General features: G+C 48.2%; 1 protein-coding gene across 1 annotated transcript; it reads left to right on the top strand.

Moving 5' to 3' along the window:
* The first annotated feature begins 12,689 nt into the window (after positions 1-12,689).
* LOC120645683 (serpin-Z2A-like) lies at positions 12,690-13,876 on the top strand. Its single transcript, XM_039922443.1, has 2 exons — positions 12,690-12,902; positions 13,034-13,876. Exons 1-2 carry the CDS (start codon positions 12,690-12,692, stop codon positions 13,874-13,876), a joined length of 1,056 nt encoding a protein of 351 aa, XP_039778377.1.
* The last annotated feature ends 280 nt before the right edge of the window (positions 13,877-14,156 follow it).

Consider the following 14,156-nt stretch of genomic DNA (forward strand, 5'->3'; position numbering starts at 1 on the left):
CCCGGCCTTCAGCATCGGGGGCGGCGACATAGTGGTCGAACGAGTAGGCCGGCCCCGTCACTCCGGCATACTCGACCAACCCAGGGAAGTGTTCCCTGCACAGAAGACCGAGGATGCCACTCACTTGGTGTGTGTGAGCAGCTCCACTCGCCACCACCGTCCAGTTCCTGCCCAAGTGATTAAGATAAATTGCTAGTTTCTACTTTGAATTTGAACACATAATACGAAGAGGCAGTGATAACATCTAGAGTTACTTACCTCTCCCCCTCGGGTCAAATCAGGGGGCGTTGGTGTGCTGGTATCGGGCGCTAAGGGAGGCTCGCAGGACCTCGTAGGTAGATGCCGAACGTACCAGAGGAGGTGGAAACTGCTGCGTCGGGGCCTCCTCGGTGTCGACCTGCGCCTCGTCGCTATCGTCCTGTACCTGATCGGCAGCGTCGTCGTGTGCCTCAGCGGCATCCTGTGCGGGATCCTGCTCCTCCCGCGACAGGGGTGGGGGTGGCACCTGATTCTCCTCCTCCGTCCTGCGGGTGGTCCTCCTCCTCCTCCTCCTCCTCGCTGACGGTCCCTCACCCCCATCGGACGGTGGAGCAGGACGTGGCCTCACCCACTGGTACAGCGACTGAACCCTCCTCATCGCACCGCCCACCATCTTGTCGAATCACTTGCAATCAAATATAGTAAACCGATAAGCATAGATAAACAAGACATACTTAGAAAGAGATAGAAATTAAATAAAACATAATTACAACATAACATAGTATTACATCGATTAGAAATAATCTTCATGATCGGGATTAGCTGGATCGTAAGTGTCATCATCATTATCAACCATGTCATAGTCAGCACTATCCGAAGGAGCAATGTTGTCATTGTCATTGCCTAAATGTAATCGCTCAAGCATTTGTAAATCCTTCACATTTTGCACCTCATCTCCCTCCTCCTCATCGACAACCATGTCAACGTCTACTTCCATTCCGATCGCTTCGGTTAAGTCTATCACAAACCTCCCTTCTAGCCCCTCTTCTTGAAACAACTCGCCGTCGTATGTGTTTGGGTCGAAGTTGTAATCTTCATCATTTGGGACAGGTACTTTGCCATGCAGCGATACCTTGTGGACAACATCCCAACCCTTAAGATGCTCTTAGTTTTGGCACACGTATGAGAGATAATAAACTTGCATGGCTTGTTGGGCCACAATATAGACATCATCTCCTGGTAAGACAGAATCCTGTCGAATTTCGACTAGCCCAAGATTAGAATATGTACATCTTGTTACTTCAGGATCAAACCAATGACATTTGAAAACGACAGGATTAAGAGCAGGATACATCATTATATTATTCGCAAGTACGAGAAACCTCGAATGACAAACTAAGTACGAGTGGGATTGCAAGGTACCTTATGTTTGAACAAAGAAATGAAATCAGGCAATTCATTTCCCCGTCCATGTCTAAGAAGGGCATCACATTCCTGCGGGGTAGGATCCCTCGATCCACACCAGGATTCATTAAGAAATTCCCTACACCGAGTCCGGTCAGAACCTACTGCATGTATGGGGTATCTAACAAGTTCATTGATAGCTTACTGTATGTACGGCTCCACTTCGTCAAGGTTGGTCAACACATAAAGCATGATACAGCGCCACTCTTGATTCGTTAAGGACTTGGTGGTCGAACCACTTACGGTTCCGAGTGGACCTCGGAAAAGGCTGAGGTTCAATTGATTGTCGCCAGCATTGTAACAGGCAGGTGGATTATGCACGCTAGGAAGGTTGTCACCATAGTATGCTGTTGTGAAGTTCGACACCTCCTCTAGAATGTATGCCTCTGCAATGGAAGCCTCGATTTTGCATTTGTTTCTGCATTTCTTTCGAAGGACCTTTAGACATCTCTCGATTGGAAAGCACCAACGGACCTGCATGGCCCCCCCATTCGTGCCTCATATGGAAGGTGCAGAATCAAATGCTGCATCGGATTGAAGAAGTCGGGTGGAAAGATCTTCTCCAGCTTACAGAGCAACACCGGTGCCATTCTTTGCAGGTCCGCCATCATGGTCCGAGACAACTCCTTGGCACAAAGCTGGCAGAAGAAATAACTCAACTCTGCCAGCACTAGCCAGACATACTCAGGGACATAGCCTCGAACCATCGCCGGAAGAAGCCGCTCAATCCATATGTGGTAGTCATGACTCTTCATCCCTAAGACTCGCATTGTAGACAAGTTCACCCCCCTCCTCAGATTAGCTACATATCCATCAGGAAACATTAACGTCTGGATCCGTTATAGTACTTCCCTCCTTTGGGACCTGCTCAAGACAAAATCGGCCTTAGGCCTTCTCCATGTCTTTCCGCGGCTAGGAGGCTTCATCTCTAGGTTCGGTCTATCGCATAACATTGCCAGATCCACTCTAGCCTTAACATTGTCCTTTGACTTGTCAGGAATGTCCATGATTGTTGCCCAAAGTGCCTCTACGACATTCTTTTCAGTGTGCATCACATCAATATTGTGTGGAAGGAGAAGATCATCAAAATAGGGGAGCCGAGTCAAGCCCGACTTTTGAGTCCACATATGCTGCTCACCATATCCCACAAAACCACCTTCTGGATTGACAACGAGAGCATCTATCTATTGAGGAACCGCGGCACCAGTCATCAACGTAGGTGCAGGGTCTGTCACTACGGCACCTTTCGTAAAGTTCTTGACGTCTCATCTGAATGCATGGTCAAGAGGGAGGAATTGCCGATGTTTGTCGAACGATGAATACTTTCCACCTTTCTACAACCAAATGAACCTCAGACCTTCCTTGCATACCGGCATGGGAACTTCCCGTGAACACACCAGCCGTAGAATATCCCATACACCAGGAAGTCATGCAGGGAGTAGTGGTACCAAACATGTATTTTGAAGTTTGTCTTTGTGGCTCGGTCATACGTCCATACCCCTTTCTCCCAAGCACGGACCAATTCATCAATCATAGGCTCCATGAACACGCCCATATTATTCCCCAGGTGTCCATGAATTATCAACGACAAGAACACATTCTGTCGTCGGAAGCATACGCCGTGGGGAAGATTGAGGGGGATAATGAACATGGGCCAACATGTGTATGGGACAGCTATCATTCCATAAGGATTGAACCCATATGTCACCAGTGCAACACGTACATTGCGAGCATCTCTGGCTTTCTCATGATGAATGCCATCAAAGTGGGTCTAGGCTTCACCATTGGATGCATGTACCATCTTGTCAGGACTCTATCATTTGCCATGTTTGTGCCATATCATCTATTTCGCGGATTCCTCGATCATGTACAACCGCTGTATCCTCGGTACGAATGGAAGATGCCGTAGGATTGTGACAGGGATGTCAAGCTACCTCTTCTGGCCATCATCAAAGTCTACCTCCATGAACCTAGAGGAATTACACTTTGGACAGTACTTTGCTTCCGTGAATTCTTTCCTAAATAGGACGCACCCCTTCGGGCAGGATGTGAATATATCTGCTCATACGGCATCTTAAGTGCACAAAGGAGTTTCTGTGCCTCATACATGGTCTTCGGCAGGATGTGACCCTCCGGAAGCAGGCTGCCAATAACTATCAACATACCATCGAAGGCATCTCGACTCAGGCTATACTGCGACTTTAAAGCCATTAAGCGTCCAATGGCATCCAGTTGAGATACCTTTGTCCCGTCGTGAAGGAGTTTCTGTGCCGCGGCAAACATGTCGTAGAATGCCTTTGCGGTTGCCTCTGGCTCATCCTCTGTATGTCCTTCAGTGAACTGTGCCTCGTGATAGTCATTTAACATATCTGCTACCCCGGCATTTGCATCATAATCCTCGACGCGTGGTCTCACCACCTCCTCTCTCATACGATCAGCTTCACCATGGTAGACCCACCGGGTATAGTCTGCCGTAAGTCCGTTCCGCCAAAGATGTTCCCCCATGACCTTCTTTGTTTGTCTTTTCCTGTTCGCACATTTGCAGCAGGGACAACAAATCATACACGCTCCTTTAGCAGCCTTGCCAAATGCCCATTCCAAGAAAGCATCGGTCTTGTCGATCCATTCGTTGGTGACCTGCATCGGTCTTGTCGATCCATTCGTTGGTGACCTGACCCCGACTTGAGCGGCCCGTGTACATCCACTCACGGTCCTCCATCCTCTAACATATATAGCAATGACTAATGTAAACATCAATTGCATCTACACGACATTCCTACTATCTAATAGGTGAGGATAGGTCCTAATCCCACCCGAGGATCCATAGATGAGGTTAGTTTCCATGCTCTACTCCTATCCCAGACATAATTTCGGCAGCACCTCCCTGCTGTTCTCCAAATACACGTCCTACGAGGGAGAGTGTGTATCCGGAGAACAACAGGGAGGTGATGCCGAAACTCTGTCTGGGATAGGAGTAGAGCATGGAAACTAATCTCATTCTATGCATCTGCGGGCTGTCCAAAAAACATGGACAGTTCGAAACAGATATGGTTGTAGATATGCAAAGATCTGCATATTTCCAACCGTATCTCTTTCAAACGAGAGACGCCTAACTAGGTTACGTGATCTATGACCATGATACGGAAAGCGGTTATACCTAGGGTGGCGGTGCAGTCAGGCTAGCGGGGCAGTGGCGGGTCGGTGCAGTGGCCAGGCGACGCGGTGCAGGCAGACCCGCAGCGGCGACGAAGACGATCGGATTCCTGCTTTTGAAATGTTGTGTTAGTATATAAGTCAGCTGAGAGAGAGAGAGAGAGAGAGAGAGAGAGAGAGAGGAGGGCAAGCAAGTGTCTTGCACGTACTTGCTCTGACCCTATCAATCACTGTATATTGATTCTATTCATACAGTGCCATTTGATTGGGACTGTTATTATGGGCATCCAGCTAGGAAGCCTTAGTTTGAAATTTGAATAGTCTGATATTTGACCACTTGATGCCTCTCCAATAATTTCAGGGTTTAATCTCATTTTTACACTTATTTGACCACTGGATGCCTTTTCAATCACTGCAAAAAGTCATTAGATGCGCGTGTGTTTAACTTTGCTAACCTACATTCCATCTGCAAAGCTAGCTGTACGCCATTCTAGGAAAGGTACATAGTTCCTATTTTCTAAACTTTAATTACATATGAGTTTATGTAATTGTCCAAATGATCCTCCTGCAAATCTAGAGGTAGATAAATTATTTTTGTTCCATTTATTTCCAACTCATTGTACCTTTCAGTGGTCTGCAGCACAAAATTCACCACTACAGAAATACATATTTATCTTTTTTATTGCTGCAGAGGTGCATCTATAAATATCAGTAACTGTATTTCTTGTATTATGCTAATTGAACTCTTGTGAATTCCATGCACTTTTTAGATAACAATAGTGGGCAGATCACGCTGGAGGAACTAAAAAGTGGTTTAAGAGAGTTGGTACTAACTTAAAGAACTTGGGAATTAAACCCTAATGCGGGACACTGACAATAGTGGGCAGATCAGGTTTCTCTAAGATTCCTATGCCCTATGAGCTCAAGGAAACTATTGCCTGAATTTGAGCTATTGAAATATCGAACTCATATGTACATAATTAGAGGTGTGTTAGTGTCATCGTCTTTTAATCTATAAATATTTTATAATCTGAACTTATTGATCCAAAATTGTGATAATCTCATCTTTGTGTTGGATAGGTAATTTGCTTTCTTGACTAAAGGGCAACTTGATTTTGACTACTCAGCAATGGCGGATCTAGGAGACCAAAACTGGGAGCAAATCAGTTTTGGATATTGATGCGGTTTCATGTTTGATTCGAATCAGACAGTTCCTACTCAATCCCAATGTGAAGTGACATTTGTTTTGGGACAGTACACGAAAATCATAGTGACATTTGTTTTGGGACAAATGGAGTAAACTGGTCAGTGGTTACGTGCATAGATGACATGCGTTTAGACAAGTTGTTTTAGCTAATGGTTCATCAAAACAGATTCAGCTCTATCGATAACGCTGTTTTTGGAGCTAAATCCGAAAAAATAAGTCATTGGTGAAGCTGAGTTGTACCAAACAGACCTGAAGGCTCGCTAAGTCATTGGCACTGTGGACCCATACACTTGACGTGTATTCAGCTACATACTAAAATAATTGGCGTCTTCAACTATAAATAGACAACACACTTGCATCATTAGGCTAAAATGGACTAGAATTGGGCTACTAGTTCCAGCTGTTCGAGCACGCATGGATGGGTTAGGTACGACATAGCGGGTTCGTAACAGAGGGAAACAAACAAGATTGCGGACATGCTCGCTGCCTGGCCGGGGCAGCTCCTTGGTGGATTGCCGGAGGGAATTCGCCATATGTCCTGGGTGATCTTGTGGCGGCCTTTACAAGCATCCAAGGCCCTTGTGGCTCATTCCGTGGCTGCGGGCGAGGCGAAACATGTAGGCAGCTTGTAGACAAAACATGCACTGAATACAGCTAGCTAGAGTGCATAGCACACAGTCGCACAGGATCTGAAACAACCAAGTCCGATTACTGGAGTGCGGAGACATGCACACATTCACCAGTGCTTCTGCATTGAATCCTTTATCGGGTGGCAGGGAACCTCTGTGACTAATAAAATTACTATCGACTGGTTATTAGCTTCCCAATAAATATGGGGTCACTGTAACTAATGAGACTGTGAATGATAATATTAGCTTCCCGAATGACTATGAGCTATCAATCAACAACAAGCGAACAGCCTAGTGCATTTCAAATCAAAGTTCATTTTCACAGCAATCAACAACAAGCAAACAGCCTAGTTCACTGAGCTTGACAGATGATTGATTTGGGTGACATGCATTTCACAACTTACTGCTGCCGTCGGGCGTCCTCCGGCTTGCGTGGGCGCGGTCGGCGGCCTGCGGCATGGGCGCGCGGTCGGCAGCCGGGCGGGGCGGGCTGTGGCGTGGGCGGCCTGCGGCGTGAGGGCGGCGGCGTGGGCGGCCTGCGGCGTGAGGTCGGCGGCTTGGCGAGCGTGGTCAGCATCAGCCTGACCGCGGTCGGTGGCGGCGGCACGGTGGCAGTGGGGGCGGCGGCGCGGCGGCAGTTTGAGGGCGGCGCAGGCGCAACGCGGTTTGTGTGCGCGTGCGGCCGAATTGAGGGGATATATCGTTTTCTTTGCCGAGTGCCCGTTGATACAGCGCTCGGCAAAGGTGTTTTTTTTATTTTTGTTTAAGCTGTTGCGAAATAAAAAACAAAAAAATACCTTTGCCGAGTGTCCCAGGCCATGACACTCGGCAAACAGGCCTCTTTGCCGAGTTCCATTCCCGACACTCGGCAAACTGGCCTCTTTGCCGAGTGTCATTTTCAGGCACTCGGCAAAGCATTTTTTATTTTTTTTCTTCTTGCCCCCAAACTTTTTCTGGTGTGTCCCTGCATTACCTGGAACTACATGTTCAATTTTGGCACATTTCTCAAGGAGTTTGCTATATTTAGTAAATTAGTTCCATTTAATTGGATTTCTTCAGATAATTCAAATTTGAACTGCAAGTCATTCGAATAATGGAAAAACTGGATGGAAAAATGATATTCATGTTGTTGAGTGTAAGTTGAGACCGTATCCAGGAACAGACCACAAATTTCGAACGTCTTGTTCACGAAACATGACCACGAACTTGCGATCCAGTTATTTTTAAATCATATAAAAAGCAAACGATGTCAGAAAATCATAAAACTTGTCAAGATGTCATGATATCATGTGTGGAGGCTGTGATAAAAATTTGGCAACATTTCGTGAAAGATTGTCACATACGATGCTTACCACCTCGTCGGCCTCCACCTGAAATCATGAAACTTCTTCAGAGATTCTTCGGTTTGTAAGCATCGTACGTGACAACTTTTACAAAACGTTGTCAACTTTTTATCACAGCTCCACACATGATATCATGACATCTCGATAAGTTTCATGATTTTCTGACTTCGTTTGCTTTTTATATAATTTAAAAACAACTGGACCGCAAGTTCGTGGTCAGGTTTCGTGAACAAGAGGTTCGAAATTTGTGGTCTGTTCCTGGATATGGCCTCAACTTACACTCAATAACATGAATATCATTTTTCCATCCATTTTTTTTCATTATTCGAATGACTTGTAGTTCAAATTTGAATTATCCGAAGAAATCCAATTAAATGAAACTAATTTACTAAATATAGCAAACTCTTCGAGAAATATGCTAAAATTGAAAATGTAGTTCCAGGTAATGCAGGGACACACCACAAAAAGTTTGGGGGCAAGAAGAAAAAAACAAAAATATTTTGCCGAGTGCCGGGAAAAGACACTCGGCAAATAGCCTTCTTTGCCGAGTGTCATATGGCAGACACTCGGCAAAGAGCTTGCTTTGCCGAGTGTCAACGGAAGACACTCGGCAAAACTAACGCCAGCTCACGGCGGTTGGTCTTTGCCGAGTGCTCCGGTTTGCCGAGAGTTAGGCTCTCGGCAAAGAGGCTGTTTGCCGAGTGTTGCGGTTTGCCGAGAGTGCGGCTCTCGGCAAAGAGAGTCTTTGTCGAGTGCCCTTCTGTACTGAGTGTAACACTCGGCAAACTACCTCTTTGCCGAGTGCCCGATATTTTGCACTCGGCAAAGAAGACGTCTCCGGTAGTGATGCTTCCTCCTCGTCCTCACCCCCACCGCTGTTTACCGCCCCACCGTGGCGCGGTAGGATCTCGTCGGAGGCCGTGGCGGTGGAGTTCTGGTGAGATCCTACAGTGTCGTGGTGGCCTTTTTCTTCTCTTCCGCACCGACTTGGCCCGGCTGGCTCTACCGTCGTCAAAACCCTAACAACGTCCTGTCGCCATCCCCACCGCCTGGCTAGCCTGCCTCCCCCCAAACTAAGGATGGCAACGGGGCGGGTTTGGACCCGACACCCACGGGTTTTAGACCCGATGGGAGCGGCGGCGGGCCTGATTTTCCCCCGCGGGTCTTGGGTTTGGAGACATGAACCAGGTCGGGGTTAGGTGCGAGTGCCGGTGCGGGTTTTCAGATTCACCTGCGGGGCCCTGTGGGGCCAGAAAATCACCGGTGCACAAATATAATTTGGCCCACCACCAGGCCATCTAGCAGGCCACTTCCCCGATCCCTTCCCATCTAGTGGCCCAATGGTCGCCTCTCACCTGTTGGCAGCTCACTCCTTTTTCTTTGCGTAACCCTAGCCGCAATCCGCATGGTCGTGGACTCGTGGGGCTGCACGTGTTGAACTGTTTGCTCTTCGGTCCGAGGCCCGCGGTGATGGCGAGCGCACGTGAAGGCGAAGCGCATCAAATGCGATGGTGGGCGGAGGCTGTCTTTCGCGTGTGTGTGTGCGCGCGCGCATCTGACGCTAGCTGCTTGCCATTTGAGTCTAATAGTGCATCCATGCATATCGAGGCTAGCATGTGAGTCTAGTGGCCAAACCCATCTCAATCATTGCTGCAGTTGTTTATTCTGTTCCTTTTTTGCTTGCTTTTCGTATGAATCATTGAGGACTGAAGGTTGCCGTATCCAAGGCAGGGGAGAGCGGCCTGAGTCGCGAGGAGCAAGAGGCGACTCGCGGGTCCCTGTCGGGGTTCGGGGTAGCCCTGCTAATGCGTTGGAACCTGCACCATATCCAATCCCACCCAAAATTAATATATTTACATACCTAATTCCACCCAACCCAATTAGTTAATTTCTCAACTCTAACCAACCCGCCCCATTATAAGCGGGTAACCCATAAAAACCTATGGGTTCTACTATGCAGAGGAATTTAGTGGTTCTACACTTAATGTGGGGACCACATATATGTTTAGCCACATACTTTGCATAGAGTATCTGTCAGTCATATTGACTCATCTCTAAAAATTTCAGTCAATTTCGATAAAATTTTATAGTGTGAACGCGAGGTTTTAATTCCAGGGTCCGGCTCTTGATGTGGAGCACACGTATAATTCTAGCCACGCTATTTTGCACAGAGTAGCTGCCAGTCATACTGAGTCATCTCCAACAAATTTCAGTTAATTTCGATAAAATTTTATAGTGTGAACGCGAGATTTTAATTCTAGGGTCCAGCTCTTGATGTGGAGCCCACGTGTAGGTCTAGCCACGCTGCTTTGCACAGAGTAACTGCCAGTCGTACTGAGTCATCTCCAACAAATTTCAGTCAATTTCGATAAAATTTTATAGTGTGAACGCGAGGTTTTAATTCCAGGGTCCGGCTCTTGATGTGGAGCCCACGTGTAGTTCTAGCCACGCTGCTTTGCACAGAGTAGCTGCCAGTCGTACTGAGTCATCTCCAACAAATTTCAGTCAATTTCGATAAAATTTTATAGTGTGAACGCGAGGTTTTAATTCCAGGGTCCGGCTCTTCATGTGGAGCCCACGTGTAGTTCTAGCCACGCTGCTTTGCACAGAGTAGCTGCCAGTCGTACTGAGTCATCTCCAAAAAATTTCAGTCAATTTCGATAAAATTTTATAGTGTGAACGCGAGGTTTTAATTCCAGGGTCCGGCTCTTCATGTGTGGCCCACAGATAGTTCTAGCCACACTGCTTTGCACAAAATAGCTGCCAGTCGTACTGAGTCATCTCCAACAAAATTCAGTCAATTTCGATAAAATTTTCTGATATAAACATGTTGTTTTAATTTCAGAGTCCAGCTCTCACGTGGGACCCACATTTATATATAGTTATACTATTTTTTAAAAAATATCCATTTCAACCCACCCCAACCCTCCCCAACCCGCATTTATATAGAACCCGCCCCGACCCACCCCATTAACTAATACAACCCATTTTAAATCATCCAAACACACTCCATTTCAAAACCCACCCCATAAAACCCATTTCAACCCAACCCATTATCAGGCCTAGTTCGGGGCTGGGGCTGATTTTTCACTCTCAAGTCATTTAGGGTTTGGTGTGGGTTTTAGATTCGGGTTTCGGGTGCGGGTCCGTGAATGCTCTACCCGGCCCCAATCCGTCTCGTTCCCATCCTTACCCCTAACCCCCTTCTAAGCCCGCCGGAGATAGAGAAACAGAGAGAGGGTGTTGAATCTAATGCCGGCGAGCTCACTGGAATCCTAGGCGCCTTCTTCTCAAACTCCGCCACGGGCACGAGCATGGGTGCAAACGCGATCGTGAGCGTGTGGGAGAGAGAGGGAGAGGAAAAGCGCGGGAAGGAGAGGGAGCGGAGACGCGCTGGAGCACGACGGTCGCGTATTTGTGTTTCCGTTCTTCAAGAGAGGGATGCGAAAACAATGAAGTCCCTTGTATTTGAGTATATCTTTTAAATGCTTTTATGCACTATATTATGATGACGGATAGAGTATGTGCTGCATACTAATTGCAAACCAATCCTGAACAATAGTTTGCACTTTGCAGCAATGTTTTACTTCATTGTAAAAAGTTCCTTTCACGTAGCTGTGTTCGGAAAGATGAAACTTTGAATGATTGCTACACGCCTACACCCGCAGCATACAGATTGCAAAACAACAGGCTAACAGGGAGTTGTTAATCACCGTTTGAGAGTAGAAACTGATAGAATAGGCAATACGCAATACGAGGACACAATGTCACGAAGAATACATATAGCCCATGGGCTGAGACGCCGGGTGCTAGCACATATACTTAACAGAAACTCTCATTGATCGATCGGGGCCGTGGCACGCCGCGCGTACGTCTTCGTGTGGCACGCTGCTGATATACATCTGAGGCACTGGACATCAACTTCATCTACTCTCGAAGCAACAAGTTCGGGCGGGCACCGGTTGCCGCCACCGAGATGTGCGCGGCAGAAATGGTGGCGGCGCCGCCGCCGTTGCCGCCCGGGGATATCATTCGAGTCGGAGGGATGGAATAGAACCGGCCGGGATGATTTGGATCGATGGTTTTCTTCCTCCCTCAAGATGGACTTCCTCGATTTGGATTCCTCTAATTCCTTCCTTTTAACTTCGTCAAATCAATCTCTGAAGGAAACAAACCTGCAGGCGCGGCGGGTACACTTTTTATTGTGCAGCCCACCAAGCAGACCTGGTAAGAGCTTGTTTGTATGTGCATGTATCTGTCTCAATTCACATATGTTGAAGTGGATTGTAGTGTAATTGAATTAAGTTACATATCAATTCACTCTAACACATATGGATTAAAATGAATACACATGCATCCAAACAAGCTCTAAATGGTAAACAAAAGGTATCGGCGTGGGCAAGTTTATTTCACTAAAAAAAAGTACCGACGTGGGCTGCATGAGCACAAGCGGCGATCTTAACTAATCGGACGGACGATGGTGTGTGTGACGGATTAGGAGAGCAAATCTGATATATATATATATATATACACACACACACACACACACACACACACACACACACACACACACACACACACACACACACACACACTCCGGCCTACAAAGGTTAACCAATGCGCCGCCTTGTTAATTTGCTTGCATCCAATAACTTGCTCCTACGCGTAGTCTCGTACGGACGGCAGCATGGAAGAGGCGGCGGCAGCGGCGAGGCCAAGCAAGAAGCCACGCGGGACCGCTGCTTCAGGCCTGACGGCGTTCGCGATCCGCCTAGCGAAGCACCTCGCTGACGCTGCTGAGGGCGTCGACGGTAGCGGCCAAAACATCTTCTTCTAGCCGCTGTCCATCTATGCCGCGCTGGCCCTGCTGTCGGCCGGGGAACGTGGTACCACCCTCGACGAGCTGTGGTAACCATGCTCGGCGCCGCGTCGCGCGACGAGATCGCCGAGTTCGTCAGTGCCGTGGTGGAGCGCGCCCTCGCTGACCGCTCCGAGTCCGGTGCGCCGCTTGTCGCGTTCGCCTGCGCGCTCTGGCACGAGGAGACGGTGGCTCTGAAGCCGGATTACAGGGCAGCCGCCGTTCAATCCTACAAGGCCGAGACGCACCATGCTGATTTCTTTAACAAGGCCAGTTACTTCATTTGCCTAATAATAATATAGAACAAACAGCGAGAATTAGATCCGAATGTTTCTTCAGCTAGTGCGTCCTATATATTATATGCTAATCGATCTCTGAATGAATGATATAATGCATGCAGGCAGAGGAGGCAAGAGAGGAAATCAACCAATGGGTTTCGAAAGCCACGAAGGATCTCATGACCTCAATCCTCCCTCCAGATTCCGTAGACTCTAACACTGCCCTAGTGCTCGCAACCGCCATCTACTTCAAGGGCAGGTGGTCCATGCCCTTCGCCAACAAGGACACCGAGACCAGGCGCTTCCAGCGGCTTGACGGCAGCCCCGTGCGCACGATATTCATGGACGGCCAAGGGAATCATGCGGTGGCGGAGTACGATGGGTTCAAGGTGCTCAAGCTAGCCTACCATCCATACCGTCTTCCCCACTGGCAGGACAAATACCTGGGCGGTCGTGATCGTAATGCTATGCAGCAAGACTCTGAAGAACGGTCCCGGTTCTCGATGTGTGTCTTCCTCCCGGACGACCACGACGGCCTGCCGAGCCTCGTCGACGAGATGGCCTCCTGCCCCAGCTTCTTGTGGGACCACATGCTGAGTAAACGCGTCATGGTTGGCGAGTTGTGGTTGCCCAAGTTCAAGCTCTCCTTCTCCAGCAGAATCAATGACATTCTCAAAGCCATGGGGATCAAGGCCGCCTTTGGGGAAGGCACTGCCGACCTGTCTGACATGCTTGAGGCCCGGGCTGGCATAGTGTTGGAGCATGTTTTCCACAAGGCGGTCATCGAGGTGAACCAGTTAGGAACAGAAACTGCGGCCTCTACTGCTTGCATGGTCGCCCTAAAGTGCTGTCGTTACCCTGTGGATTTTGTCGCCGACCATCCGTTTGCGTTCTTTGTGGTGGAGGAGGTGACTGGTGTCGTCTTCTTCATGGCACACATTCTCGACCCGACCAAATCAGCGTAAATGTAATGTGTGTTGACAACCAAAAATGGACGACAGAGGAGGTTTTTAGCAAGGCCGTAAAAGCCGGTTTGGCCGGGTTCCAAACCCGGTCTAGGCGGGTTTCTCGGCCTAGCCGGGCCCACTTGTCAGTCTAGCGTGTTGGCTCGGGCAACTCCGTGAGCCCCGTGAAAGGTGGCTTGGCCAGGTTTGGACCCGGCCAAGCCGGATTTGCCCTAGTCCGACTTAATTACGAGTTGGATCCATTTTTGGCAATGTTTAAGCGTAGGAACCTAGAGATCTT

Source organism: Panicum virgatum, chromosome 8K, assembly GCF_016808335.1.
Source record: "Panicum virgatum strain AP13 chromosome 8K, P.virgatum_v5, whole genome shotgun sequence".
Lineage (NCBI taxonomy): Eukaryota > Viridiplantae > Streptophyta > Magnoliopsida > Poales > Poaceae > Panicum > Panicum virgatum.

Bases quoted from the DNA above. Each gene is read 5' to 3' on its own strand.
- LOC120645683 (XM_039922443.1), top strand. From the start codon at position 12,690: ATGCTCGGCGCCGCGTCGCGCGACGAGATCGCCGAGTTCGTCAGTGCC. The intron at 12,903-13,033 runs GCCAGTTACTTC...TAATGCATGCAG, and splicing joins ATGCTGATTTCTTTAACAAG to GCAGAGGAGGCAAGAGAGGA.